At 42.4% G+C, this 15,089-nt stretch overlaps 1 protein-coding gene across 1 annotated transcript; it reads left to right on the top strand.

Moving 5' to 3' along the window:
* The first annotated feature begins 958 nt into the window (after nt 1-958).
* Nucleotides 959-2,357, top strand: LOC132127517 (placenta-specific gene 8 protein-like). The gene is made up of 4 exons (XM_059539419.1): nt 959-1,022; nt 1,237-1,324; nt 1,415-1,539; nt 1,687-2,357. The coding sequence occupies exons 2-4, from the start codon at nt 1,240-1,242 to the stop codon at nt 1,795-1,797; spliced, it is 321 nt and encodes a 106-aa protein (XP_059395402.1). The 5' UTR covers nt 959-1,022; nt 1,237-1,239; the 3' UTR covers nt 1,798-2,357.
* The last annotated feature ends 12,732 nt before the right edge of the window (nt 2,358-15,089 follow it).

A 15,089-nucleotide genomic window follows, 5' to 3' on the forward strand; every position in this document is an offset into this window, starting at 1 on the left:
AGTGATAAATATGTATATAACCCAAACAGCAGATGAGTAGATATGTTAAGGTAGGTCTAAATTGCTCCCATTCAGATTTTCCTTTAAGTTCAAATGCTTTATTGTCCATCTGACTCCGAGGGTGGAGCGGATGTGATATCCCAAGATCTGAGTCTAGCCACTTAGACTTTGTCAGGGAGAGGAAAGAAATGACCCATGTACATAGATGACAAAGCTCTTTTCCATACTTACTCATTCCCTTTCCTGATTTTCTAGTGGATTAGGGAAAATCTATTCATAAAGAAAATGACTTGAACAAACCTCTTTAATTAAAGTAAATGTCCTGAAATAGTGCGGAAGAAAAAAGTCAGATTTATAACATTACATAATTTCATGATAAACACACACATCTTTTTTTTATTTTTTATTAATTGTTTAATTTTAATTATTGAAATGATTGTATTGTCTTTAATGTTATCAGTACAGTCAGGTATTAATAGGCCCCTAATAGCAGTGTGTCCTGTATAGTTATATGTACTCCGAATCGTTAAAAGTCATAAAAATGGCTGGTAGTTTCTATACTCATAGCAACAGCTAGCAATAAATCGATTCTGAGGCTCAAACTGCTGAACAAACAAAAGCCATGACAGCTGTCAAGTATTTGTAATTAATAGCAGTATCCATAATGGGGAGTAGTATCTATAATAATTTTAGTTTCTTGTCAAATGGTTTGACAGATATGAGAGGTGTGGCAGCAAATAACATCAAGGTGTGAAAGCTAATAGGAAACTAGCAGTAAATTCTTGGAAAAAAGACATTTGTGGTTATTTCTAATCATTGGCTACAGCTTGCCTTACTGGACTTTGAACCTATAAAAAAGGGCAATGCATATTTCGACAATAAAAAGTAAGTATTGACCTTTATATATGCATTTCCAAGGGTGGGTCTGAGTATGTGACGTTTCAAACCCTATATAATCTTGGCATGTGGTGTCCACGTTTCAGTGCATAGTGGAATATCTTGACTCAACTGAGAAAAATCAGGTAAGGCTACAATTTAATAATCCTTACTTGTTGGTAAGCTTCCTGTACAAGTACATACTATTTAAATCTCATGTTAACTATTGTTTTAAAAAAAAACATATTTGTCAAATTCTATGGCTGATTACAGGTTTGAAAAATGCTTTGGGGGGAAAAACCTCACTGAACTAACAGCATAAAAAGTTCTTGACACCCTAAATGTCTTTACCTGTCTTAGATCATGGAGGTCACTTCTCAACCTGCTGCATTTGAACCCCAAGACTTTCACTCGGGCTTGATGAGCTGCTGTGACGACGTAGGTGTATGTAAGTTATTACAAGAGCACTTAACATATCGTAAGTAAATCTATCCTGCCGACTGGATTTACTTTTATATCAATCATGTCGTTTTTTTAGGTTGTTGTGGCCTCTTCTGTCTTCCTTGTTTGGGCTGTTCCATTGCCTGTGATATGAATGAGTGCTTCTTATGCGGTTTAGGCATGCCGATCCGAAGTGTATACAGAACTAAATACAACATACCAGTCAGTATATCTATCTATCTATCTATCTATCTATCTATCTATCTATCTATCTATCTATCTATCTATCTATCTATCTATCTATCTATCTATCCATAAATATATAGATAGGGCCTATTATTTACAGTTTTGTTTAATTTGCATCTCCAGGGATCCATGTGTACTGACTTCATGGTCGCGTACTGCTGCATGAGTTGTGCAGCCTGCCAAATGAAGAGAGATATCAAAATAAGGAAGAGTAATGGAACACTGAAACCATGAGAAGTGAAAAAGGAGCATCTATTCTATGGCGAGTCCTTACGTATTGCTCTAAGGGAGTTCAATGTTAAAGGAAGTTGAAGTTAATCATTTGAAATTTTATGAAAAGTTCAAAGCATTGTGGTTTCCATTCAGTACGTTTGGAGGGTTTATTTCACTCAAAATGCTCATGCTTCCACATTAATTTTATCAAATAATGTAGCTCAGAAGGGATTGGGTGGTGTAACCAGCACATTGCTGATTATGTGATTTTAGTATATTGTCAATGTAGTCTGTTGGTTGTGTTGTGAAACATAGCATATCTATGTAAACAGTTAAAGAAAAGTGTAATTACAGATGTAGGTAGAACTTCAATGCAATGCTACAGAAGCCAAATTCAAAGTGTATTCTTTGTAAAGTTACAGCTGTATTCATTTTCTTAATATCTGCTACAAACACAATAAAACATGTTACAAGTACTGTGTAGTATTGCCATGATGCAATATGTCATGCCTGTACATGTACAGACAACTCTGGTTAACATTGTATTGCAACAAATATTCTTTTCACAAACCCTTCCAATCTTATAAATAAATTAAAAAAAAAATTCTTAGATGAGATTTAGTGTTCATTACATCTTTGGTTATTTGAAGTTGGACAGCATCGATAGTCCTGCATGTGGATTTTGGAGCCAAACATATTAAATCACATTATTTAAAGTTAAAATATTTTCTTCTGTTTCAGTTTATGGCGCTGTTGTGTAAGTTGCTCATAGGTGGACATCCTTGAGACGTAAACACTGTGGTGCTTTAAAAAACCAAAACAAATGTTGACTGACAATCTTAATAGATCTGCAAAGAGGAGCATAATTGAGCAGCCATAATTTTTCCTAATATTCCAACGTGAAGAGAACATTTGAGATGAGTCTTTAGTTTGTTAATACTGTCTAACTGTTGTTTCGAAATTAAAGGTATAATGTAATAAGGTTACATAATAGATAATGTAACTTTGCCATAGCAACATATAACTTGATCATTGACAATGTATGCATATTATGTACTTTTTTTTTTTAGTATTTGTGTTGATTACTCTTGTTTATATTTTTGTTAATACAATTTATTTTATTACACTTGTGTGTTCTGTGTATTAATAATAATGTAAGACACTCTACACATAAACAATATATCACCAATTCTTCAGATTGGTCAGCTGACAAACTCGCTCCTCTTAACATAATAATATGAGTAGATTACATAGAAATGCAAAGATGCAAATAGACGTGAATTCGCACCTACTGTATGGAATCAAAATTCTTTAAAAATATGTGAATTTTAACACGTCAACCACTTGTAGAATATGCATATATGTTGTTTGAGCATATTTAATGCTGTGATTTTTTTTTAAATGCAAACAATACGTAAATGTTTTTTTAAATATTGTTGCCAATGTTAAAATTTACGTGTTTTTGAACCATTTGCCATTTCATACCGGCTGTGCAATGTGAATGAAACGAATTGGCCCTCTTCCGTGCAAGTAAAAAAAAATTCTAGAAAATTTGCTTGTCGCCTTGTCATGCATGCCAATCAGCAAAGAGATTATTAACATGTTCACTTTTGGTGTTCAGACACCAGACTCACTGCATTAGTTGTGTCCATTGTGAGAAATGTCTACATTAGTAGTACTTGTGTGAAGCCAAATGATTACACTAGACCACATGTGTCAAACTGTCCTGCAGAGTGTAGCTCTAACCAGCTTCAGAAACACCTGCCTGGGAGTTTATAATCCTGGAGACGTTGATTAGCTGCTTCAGGAGGGTTTATAGGGTTGGAAGACTGCAGAAACTCTTCAGAACTGTAGCCCTACAGGAACTGAATTTAACAACCCTGCACTATTCATAAAACCTCTACATTTTTTTTTTTTTTTTTTTTTATAATTCAAAAGGTCACAAGTTGCTTTCTCGAGAGCATGAGTATGACCATTCAGCCACGGTGCAGTGTTTCTCTCTAACCTTTTTTAAACAGATGGAGGAAACATTATGTTATGTCCATACCGCTAGTCTCTGTTACGATCGGAACCCAGAGAAACACAGGAGATGAGAGATCCAAACGCAGTGTGGTATTTAATAGGTAATAGGTAAGCAGGGGTCAAAACCAGAAATCCATCCAAAACAAACAACAGGGATAAGAACAGGAACAGGAAACTCGGAAGACGAGGAAACTGGGTAAAGGAATGAAGACAGGTCGAGACAGAAGCCCACCCGGGCAGCGCAGAAGACCACCACATCCGTGCGGTCTAGACAGAAGCCCACCAGGGCAGCGCAGAAGACCACCACCTTCATGCGGTCGAGACAGAAGCCCACCAGGGTGGCGCAGAAGACCACCATATCCATGCGGTCGAGGCAGAGGGCCACCCGGGTGGCGCAGAAGACCACCACAGTGGGATCGATGACACAGGAGAGCAAGTCTGAAACAGAGAACATTGACAAGTTAAGGGTGGCCTCCGTGGCCACGACAGGATCAGTCGAGCGCTCAGAGAGTTTGGCTGAGACGTGACGAGGCTCTGGAAGTTCCGCAGAGACGAGAAGAGGCTCTGGTAGTTCAGCCGAGACATGGAGAGGCTCTAGTAGTTCAGCTGAGACGTGAAGAGACCTTGGTAGTTTAGCAGAGACGTGGAGAGAACTTGGTAGTTCAGCAGAGACGTGGAGAGGCTCTGGTAGTTCAGCAGATACGTGGAGAGACTCTGGTAATTCCGTGGTGTTTAAACTGGATTCAGGAAGATCAATGATGACTTGACTCTGCTCATGAAGATCATTGGTGACCTGACTCTGCTCATGAAGATCAATGGTGACTTGCATTTGTTCATGAAGATCAATGGTGACTTGCCTTTGCCCATGAAGATCAATGGTGACTTGCCTTTGCCCATGAATATCAATGGTGACTTGCCTTTGCCCATGAAGATCATTGGTGACTTGCCCTTGCCCATGAAGATCATTGGTGACTTGCCCTTGAAGATCATTGGTGACTTGCCCTTGCCCATGAAGATCATTGGTGACTTGCCCTTGCCCATGAAGATCATTGGTGACTTGCCCTTGCCCATGAAGATCAATGGTGACTTGCCTTTGCCCATGAAGATCAATGGTGTCTTGCCTTTGCCCATGAATATCAGTGGTGACTTGCCTTTGCCCATGAATATCAATGGTGACTTGCCTTTGCCCATGAAGATCATTGGTGACTTGCCCTTGCCCATGAAGATCATTGGTGACTTGCCCTTGAAGATCATTGGTGACTTGCCCTTGCCCATGAAGATCATTGGTGACTTGCCCTTGCCCATGAAGATCATTGGGGACTTGCCCTTGCCCATGAAGACCATTGGTGACTTGCCCTTGCCCATGAAGATCATTGGTGACTTGCCCTTGCCCATGAAGATCATTGGTGACTTGCCCTTGCCCATGAAGATAATTGGTGACTTGACCTTGCCCATGAAGATAATCAGTGACTTGACCTTGCCCATGAAGATCATCGGTGACTTGACCTTGCCCATGAAGATAATCAGTGACTTGACCTTGCCCATGAAGATCAACGGTGACTTAACCTGACTCTGGAGTGTCAACGGTGACTTGACCTGACTCTGGAGGTTCTACGGGAACCTGACTCGACTCTGGAGGTTCAACGGGAACCTGACTCGACTCTGGAAGGTCAACGGGAACCTGACTTGACTCTGGAGGGTCAACTGGAACCTGACTCGACTCTGGAGAGTCAACGGGAACTTGACTCGACTCTGGAGGGTCAACGGGAACTTGACTCGACTCTGGAGGGTCAACTGTGGCTGTCATCTTGTGCAGAGGCGCTGGACAAGCGGCCATCTTGTGCCATGACTCTGGACCGGCGGCCATCCTGGACAGTGGCGCTGGGCTGGCGGCCACCTTGTGCTGTGGCGCTGGGCTGGTGGCCATCTTGCACCGTGACGCTGGACTGGCGACCACCTTGTGCTGTGGCGCTGGTCTGGCGACCATACTGTGCAGTGGTGCTGGGCTGGCGGTCCTCCGGGTTTGTACTCCCCGGTCTAGAATCGGCCATCCCACCGGGAGCAACAGGTGTGGCTGGGGTATTCCACGGAGACCGATGTTGTAGGTAAAACACAAACTCCAACAAACAAAGCGTCCAACTGATCCATTTCATTTCTAGGAACCGGGTCATCCAGCCCGGTGTTGAAAATGTTCTTTAGGGCCGCATCATTATATCCCATACCATCCGCCAGGGTCCGGAACATTTGTGCCATAGCACCCACCTCATTGCCCTCTTGGCGGAGGGTGGTTAATCTTAAGAATTTTTCCCTCCGCTCCACCATACTGGCTGGGGAGCGGGAATGAAGTCCCACACCGCTGGATCTCAACATTGATGGAGTCCTTCTGTTACGATCGGAACCCAGAGAAACACAGGAGATGAGAGATCCAAACGCAGTGTGGTATTTAATGGGTAATCCAAATACAGAATTCAACAAGCAGGGGTCAAAACCAGAAATCCATCCAAAACAAACAACAGGGATAAGAACAGGAACAGGAAACTCGGAAGACGAGGAAACTCGGAAGATGAGGAAACTGGGTGACGGAATGAACTCCATGAAAAAAAAACAGAAAAAGACCGGTTAATATAGGCAGGGTAATGACTATCAAGTGAAGACACCTGAGTGCAATCAACAGGAGTGCAATTACTGTGATGAAGGGACAAAGCTTTGTGGGAATTGTAGTGCCTACGGTGAGGTGCCTATGGGGAAGTGAGACCACTAGTGGAGACTCAGGGAAACAGAGACCAGACAGCGTGACAGTCACCACATCGAGTTTATCAGAGGTGAGGATCCTAGACTTCTGGAGGCCCTACGCAAAACTGTGAGGGGATGGGGGGGGGGGTATGCAGTTGTCTGTGTTTCACTTTGCTCGGAAAGCGCTTGAGAAACAGTGTCTCTTCCGCGGCTCGGTACGCTTTCAACTCACTTTTTTAGTTCTGAGTGTGACATTCACATTCAGTTATTTGACTGATCTTTACATAGATCTTTACACAGCGCACCGCCTTTTTTTTTTTGCAAACTGTAATGTTAATAAATCAGTATTTCTTGGTAGTGCTTGGCTAACCTATGTCAGCTGTCGCAACTGAATAAATGAATGTATACTCTGCTGAGGAATTCTCTCATGCTGTTATTTAGATATTTTCCGGCACGCTGTTTAAGCAGTAGACAAATGACAACAGTCTTGGCCATGTGACCAATCGGAGCAAAGTCGGTTCACAGAAATGAGGGGTTTATAGAGGCAAAATCATTGAACAAACTATTCTATGGGTCCCAAGATCCATTCATAAAGTGGGAGAAATCCACATCTCTAATCTTTGCCTGAAGAACCTAACATTTAAATGCCATTGACCCTTTATCCACTGTATTTATGTCATCTTCATTACTGCTCACACCTGTTTCCGTGTGGGCTGCAGATGGGAAAGTGTGCATTTAAATATATTTTTTATTAGCAATGACATGGAAAAATGTTGCCTAGCCTTTTTATGGTCAGTGTTGGCATATTTCAGACATATTACTAATTTAGTTTGTGTATATATATATATATATATATATATATATATATATATATATATATATATATATATATATATATATATATATATATATATATATATATATATATATATATATATATAATATATATATATATTAAATACACATGCAGACATATTGACAATTGTCATGAAAATACTAAAGCTGTGTTGTAATTGGTTCGTTGTGACCGCATTTGTCCATAAGTCAGTAAAGCTATAAATGTTTGTTGACACAGTAAAATCTGTGCCAGGTTGACTCGAGTAATCAGGCATCACAGGGGCATGTCTGACTGTGACTTGTATACTGGATATTTCCATTATTATGTCATAACATTTTTCTTGCTGAATGTAAATGATAATTACAAGTTATGCCAAGAAATTATTCGAATGTAAGCTGCTTGTTTAAACCCTAAAGTGGTTTTGTTATAATATTTGTATGCTTACAATCAGGAACTTAGATCCATAGTTCTATATTTTCCATTTGTTTTTTATTTGATTGTCACAGTGCTTTATGGCATTGTACTTTCTTTATTCCTTCATTAAAGACTTTCTTAAAATCCCTCATTTGTTTTCCAACAGCATTAAAAAAAGATTTGCTTTTTCAAACAGTTCTTTTTCAGTTGTTGTGTCTTGAAGGACCATTTCCATTTATAATGCCGCCTTTCTTGCCAACGATTACCTGAAGAATCTTTCTGAACCAGCTGGCAGTGTATTTGTTGCTTTTTTTGTATTGGATTATTTTTCAGTATGTGTTTAAGAGGGATTTTAAATGTCCTTGTGACCCTGAGGAAAATACTCATGTCTGCGAAGTTTATGTGACTTTGTCTACCATCTCACTTTTCATTTTAGTGATGATTACTGACAATCATATAATGAGTATTTTCTGCATCAATGGAACAGGAACAGCATACAAGAGCATGATTATTTTAATGTCACTAATTAAAGGACTCTCAGTAGCAATTAAGCCTGTGTATGGAATTACATTTGCTTCAATAAAAATGAACGCAACTCTATAAAACTGAACGTAACTTTTTCAGAAACTATCAAAAAAAATGCCATTACAACAAAAGAAAAACACAATCAAAATGAAAAAAATTTAATTTTTCGCACAAATTTAACAGGCTCTTCAAATATGCTTCATTCTTTGTTAATGTTTTTCAAAGATTCGTTTTCGCTAATCGTGGATTCTAAATGCATTGCAACAGATTTTGCTTACGCTTACGTTTTTCGTTTGGTGTTTTGACCATAGACTGTATAAACCTTCGATATTCAAGCTTCGTTTGAGTCTGCGCGTCAGAAACGGAAGTGCTAAAAAACGCTAAAAATGGGCTTCAATTGTCTCAATTGAGTTCCAATGGGGTCGCTGTGTCCATTTCTTTTACTGTCTATGGGTGTTTTGACACAAACTTCTCGTGGGGGCGGGGTTTACAGTGATCTACTCTGATTGGATAGTGAGCTTTTGATGGACAGGTGATCTCTGACCGGGCGCATATTGGAATGCTCTCACGCTGATTTGTATTACTAAATATGTAAATAATATTTGACCTTTGATCGTCTCAGTCTGTAAAGATGAGCTATTGTCCTTCAAGGCAGCTTAAAGTAAGCTTGTGTTACTGAGTGACAATAATAACCCGCAACAAACTGTTGCACACTGTAACATGAAAAACTTGTATCGATTTTATTTGTCCTTGAAGGACAAGCGGAGGAGGAAGATGATGCCGCTCCGTGCCTCTCCTGAGAACACATCTTTACAGACTGAGACGATCGAAGGTCAAATATTATTTACATATTTAGTAACACAAGGCACGACGTATTGCATACAAATCACAGCAAGAGCTTTTTTTTCTTTTTCTTTTTTTATTAATGCAGAGAACAAAAACATACAAAAGTATAAACATACATCACATGCTATTCACCACAAAAAAAAAAACAATAAAGAATCAAATAGAACTAAAGAAAAGAGGGACAAAACCTAAAAAAATTTACACAAGGAGATCAAAGGCAGAGCAAATTCTAACAGTCCTTATATCTTTCTTATTAGTAGATACTGAGCTTTACATTCAAATAGTTTTCCATTTCTTTTAGGAAAACAGAGAAGACAAGTTCACAGTTGGAGAATTTGCATTTGTGAATGTGAAATTTGTTTAGGAAAAAATGTAAATTTTAAATGGGGTCAGAGTCATAATACCCAAATATAATGTTTTTCATATGTACTGAGAAGCCTGGCAAAATCTTACACTTGACAAACACACCAATATCATCCCAAAGTTTTTGAGTGTAGTGACATGACAGTTTCTTCAGAACTCGAACAAAAAGAGCATGTAAGATCAATGTCAGATTTAAATCTTTCTATAGACTTATTTACAGGGTAGAACCTGTGTATGAGCTTAAAAGAAATTTCTTTCACTTAGTCTGTGAGAAATAGTTTTTGCGGGAGAGACCAGATTTAATCACCGAGAGCTTTCCAATATGCGCGCCACTGGACTGGTATGTGTGTCTTACAACAACTAACTATGACTTGCCTCCTTATGAGCAAACCTTTTGCAAAATTATCAAAACCACTGCTGAAGATGCAGATATCAGAGTCAAAAAAAGTTTTTCACGAGTAAGTATGCTTTTTATTGGTTTTGAACAGTGTACATTAGGCTTGCCATGGTAGAAGGTTAAACCGGTTATCAGTGTGGTTTTATGAATAACCCTTAGGCCTACTTGACAACAACCGTTGCAATATATATATATATCCCATAGCAATGTAATAGCCTTAAATAATGTATACTTGTGATGACAAGTTAGCGGAGTTGGGATATATGTGTTTATTAACAGTAAAAGCAGAAGTACAAACAGGCAGGGGTCAATCACCAACAACAGCCATAGCCAAGGCAAAAAAAAGACGTGGTCACAAAACAAGCACATGGTCAAGGCAGGCACTAAAAAGTACAAGAAATGTTCAGACAGGTGAGGCTGAAACAAAATGGCAAATGCCAAAGATTTTATTTGTTTCTTTGTTTGTTTGTTTATTGAATCGAAGGAATCTCAATCTTAACAAAAAAAAAATCCTAAAATGGAGTTGATTATTCAAATGCAGCCTTTATAGACAATATATATCACCAAATAATCATATCCAAAGCAGAAGCAAAAGAGTAATCCACAATAAAGAAAATGGGCACTCCAGCTGGAGCTTGTGACAGAGCCCCAATAAGTATATCTGTGGGCATAACAAGGCAGGCAGAGAGTTCACAAACAGCCTTTATAGCCAACACAGGACAATCAGAGAGTTCTGATATGCTCTGGTGCAGATTCATGGGAACAGAACAATGTAAACACACAGAATGGCGACCGCCAATACTGGGAGCACTGATGATAGAGGAACAGTCTCTGTAATGACCAGTGCTAAAGCTCTTGGAATGCCGGCAGCTTGTACCGACATCAGAGGTGGGTCTGCCATGCTCTCAAACTCCTTTGGAATGCCTTAGGCTACGTTCATACTGTCAGTTTTTGGGATTGACAACTGCATTTTCTGTACAGGTGAGACTCTCGAAATGTCCCGTTCACACAGCAGCTTAGAGTTGTGTTTGGAATACTGTTTATATGAACATGCAACAGTAGTCAAGCCTGTATTCCTTACTAGTAGCCAAAGCAACAGTGTCCAAAGTAAAATCAAAGATGGTGACGTTCATAATACTGAAAGTTTTTCATTTCTGACCTGACAAGAATCCAATCAAGCTGTGAGTTATTTAGTCAAATCTTCATTAACTGACAGTAGCTTTTGCTCTGCTCTACATCCAAATATAAAAACTGCTGGATGTAGAGCGGAGCATTTGAATCTCGCGAAGAATACAAGACTGAGAGGAGCAGCTCCGGTAATAATAAGGAGGAAGCTACCCTCAATACAAAGTTAATGGAATGCATTGGATTGTTTCCCCCCGGTGGGCATGGTTTTCAGATTATGACTCGTGTCACTCTATGATAGAACAGGACGTTAATGATTGGCTGCCATGGCTGGAGAGTATGCGCCTATATCATCAGTTTTCCGAGCTTTTCTCAGTGTTATTCATGATCACTACAGTCACTGTGCTGTATTATGCATGAGGTTGTATTACAGTGGAGAATTTAAATCTCATGAAAGAGCTTCAGTGCTGTCAGTTCACCTCTGTAAACATAACCGCAACAATATAATATGACAACTCGTGTAGCGCATGAGAGAGGTTTCTGAAAATATTATTAGAACTTTTAAACCCTTACGAAAATTAACCATGGTTTTACTACAAATAAAACCAAAAAACCATGGTTACTATAGTTAAACCATGGTAACCACAAATTAACCATGGTTTTGCTATATTAACCATAGTTTAACCATGGTATTTCTAGTAAATCTCTGGTTATACAAATGGTAGTCAACACGCCAAAAAACCATGGGTTACTACAGTTTTACTATAATAAAACGTACTCGGTTACTAACGTAACCTCGGTTCTCTCTAGAAGAGGGAACGAGTACTGCGTCTTAGCTAAGATGCTACGGGGAAAGTCTCTTTTCACGAAATACTGAAGCAAAAAATTATCCTTAATTTTGAATTTTTGTAAAGTGCATTTGCAGCAGTACAGAGCCATAGGCGAGACGCCTCGCTTGCTCATTGGCTGCTCTGCAGCAAGTGCACAGCCTATCGAGCGCAGGCTGATGCAATATCAGACCAATTAGGACGCTTCGCGCCCATCACGCCACTTCCCGCCGAAACGGGTGTGGCCCAACCCTATAAAAGGAGCTCGAAAAGGCTGACTCACCTGATTTATTTCATCGCCGAAGCGAACCAGAGTGAATCGTACGCACGGCAGAGAACGCAGTACTCATTCCCTCTTCTAGAGAGAACCGAGGTTACATTAGTAACCGAGTACGTTCCCTTACGAGAGTTCTCTCGTACTGCGACTTAGCTAAGACGCTATGGGAACCCCATGTAAAACGCCGTGCGCACAGGGATCACACACCAATAAACCTGAAGCAACGCCCAGGATATACAGTGCAAAGTCACCCGAGGGACTCAAAAAGAGTTCAGGACAGGAAAGGGGGGGAGCCCTCCGTCCCATATCTAGCAGCACCCGTAGATGCGGCAATATAACATCACACAGTCGAGGCAAGGCCTGACCAATGTGGCAATGCGGGTCTTACGCAATACTGCCCATATAACAGTCGGCAGCGCATAATGCTCACAAACTCAGAATTCCCATCAGGGCCCTGATTCGGCTATACCGACAGCAGCCTTGCTTGCAAGGCGGAAACCTCCAGGTTATAGAACCTGATAAATGCAGACGGCGAGGCCCAACCTGCCGCCATACATATATCCTGCAAGGAGATCCCAGTAGACCACGCCCACGACGAGGCGACGCCCCTTGTGGAGTGTGCTCTGACGCCCAGTGGGCACTGAAGGCCCCTGGGAGCGTAAGCTAACGCTATGGCATTAACTATCCATCTGGATAGAGTCTGTCTCGAAACAGCCATTCCCTTGGAACATCCACTGAACGAGACAAACAGCTGCTCAGTCTGTCGAAAGACAGCGGAGCGAGACACATAAGCTCTTAAAACCCTAACAGGGCAAAGAAGACTCGAGTCTCCATCCTCTCCTGACACCGACAGGGCAGACAGGACAATAACCTGAGCCCGAAACGGCGTGTTGAGGGACTTCGGCACATAACCGTGCCTAGGTTTGAGTATGACCCTTAAATCATTAGGCCCAAACTCCAAGCACGACAGGCTCACCGAGAGCGCGTCCGAGAGCACGTGCGAGAGCCAACAAGAATACTGTCTTGAACGACAGATGCTGGAGGCTAATCGATTGGATAGGCTCAGAAGGGGGACCCTTCATGGTCTCCAAAACCGCCGGGAGGTCCCATATAGGGACTGACGGAGGTCTGGGAGGATTCAGCCTCCTAGCTCCTCTAAGGAAGCGGATGACCAAATCGTTCCTTCCTATTGACTGACCGAGCGCTGTTCAGAAAACGCTGCGATGGCCACCACATAAACTTCGAGCGTGGATGGGGCTCTGCCCTTATCCAACAGCTCCTGTAGGAAGGAGAGAACCTCCGTCACCTCACAACTAAGGGGTGAACATCCCCGAGCCGTTCACCAGCTGGAGAACACCGACCACTTCGAGGCATACAGCCGTCGTGTCGACGGAGCTCTAGCCTGAGTGATGGTATTTAGCACTCCCACTGAGAGATCAGCGGGTAAACGTTGAGCGGCCACACATGGAGGGACCACAACTCCGGTTGAGGGTGCCAAATCAAGCCCCTGGCCTGCGAGAGGAGGTCCCTCCTCAACGGCACTGGCCACGGAGCGATGTCTGCTAACTGCATCAAATCTGGGAACCATGGTTGGTTCTTCCAAAAAGGTGCTACAAGCAGTATTGAACATCTCGTTTCCCTCACCCGTTCTATCACCTGCGGAAGGAGGGAGACGAGAGGGAAAGCATAAGGCGGGCAGCACGGCCATCTCCGTGACAGCGCGCTTTCGTCCTTGGAAAAGAACGCGGGGCAGTGAGCGTTTTCGTGGGACTCGAAGAGGTCCACCTCCGCCCTGCCAAATCTCTCCCACAACAGCCGGACTGTTTGCGGGTGTAGAGACCATTTGCCCATGGGAATGTTGCTTCTGGACAGCCTGTCTGGACCCAGATTCTGTAGCCCAGGCACATGAACTGCCCTCAGCGAGCGCAAGTTGCGCTGAGCCCGAACCAGGAGGCGTTCTGCCAACCTGTACAGGTTTCGGGACCCGAGACCTCCCTGGCGATTTCTGTAGGACACCACAGAGATGTCGTCCGAACGGACTAAGACGTGGTGTCCCTTGATTCGGGGACAAAAGCGCGTCAGCGCGTTCTCCACTGCCAGCATTTCCAGACAGTTGATTTATTGGAGCCTTTCCCGTTCTGACCACAGGCCAAAGGACGGTCTGCCCTCAAGCAGCGCTCCCCATCCCGAAGTGGAGGCGTCCGTCGACACCATCTTCACTTTCGAGGAAGTCCCCAGGCTTACACCTGATTGGTACCAGTCGTTTGCTGTCTAGGGTTTGATTGACCTTGAGACGCAGTCGACCAGATACCCGCGCTTTCAGCCAGAACTGCAGGGAGCGCATGCGGAGCAGGCCCAACTGTAGAACCGGAGATGCTGAGGCCATGAGACCCAGCATCCTCTGACATTCTCTGAGCGAAACGGTCGCGCCGCAGCGGAGAGAACTCACCACGCTCTGAATGCCTCCGCTCGTGATTGAGTCAGAATCAGCCAGTCGTCCAAATAGTTCCGCACTCGCATGCCTCTGAGTCGTATGAGGAGCTGCGGACAAGCCGAACGGCCGGACTGCAAACTGGTATGCCTGGCCCTCGAAGGCGAATCTCAAATATCGCCTGTGACTTGACGCCATCTGTATTTGAAAATACGCGTCCTTCAGATCTATTGACATGAACCAGTCTCCTCTGTGAATATGCGCGAGGAGCTTCCTGGTCGTAAGCATTCTGAAACTGCGTTTCACCAATGCCTTGTTCAGCTGTCTTAGATCCAGTATGGGCCTGAGACCCCCGTCTCTCTTGGGCACTAGAAAGTATCTGCTGTACAGCCCCCAGCCCCCCCCCCCCCCCCCCCCCACTCTGAGCTTGAGACACAGGCTATACAGCCCCTCTGCTCAACAGTTTTGATATTTCGGCCCGAAGTATGCGTGCTACTTCTGTTTTGACCGTGGTT

Source organism: Carassius carassius, chromosome 45 (assembly GCF_963082965.1).
Source record: "Carassius carassius chromosome 45, fCarCar2.1, whole genome shotgun sequence".
Classification (NCBI taxonomy): domain Eukaryota; kingdom Metazoa; phylum Chordata; class Actinopteri; order Cypriniformes; family Cyprinidae; genus Carassius; species Carassius carassius.

Bases quoted from the DNA above. Each gene is read 5' to 3' on its own strand.
- LOC132127517 (XM_059539419.1), top strand. From the start codon at position 1,240: ATGGAGGTCACTTCTCAACCTGCTGCATTTGAACCCCAAGACTTTCAC. The intron at 1,325-1,414 runs GTAAGTTATTAC...TCGTTTTTTTAG, and splicing joins CTGTGACGACGTAGGTGTAT to GTTGTTGTGGCCTCTTCTGT. The intron at 1,540-1,686 runs GTCAGTATATCT...TTGCATCTCCAG, and splicing joins GAACTAAATACAACATACCA to GGATCCATGTGTACTGACTT.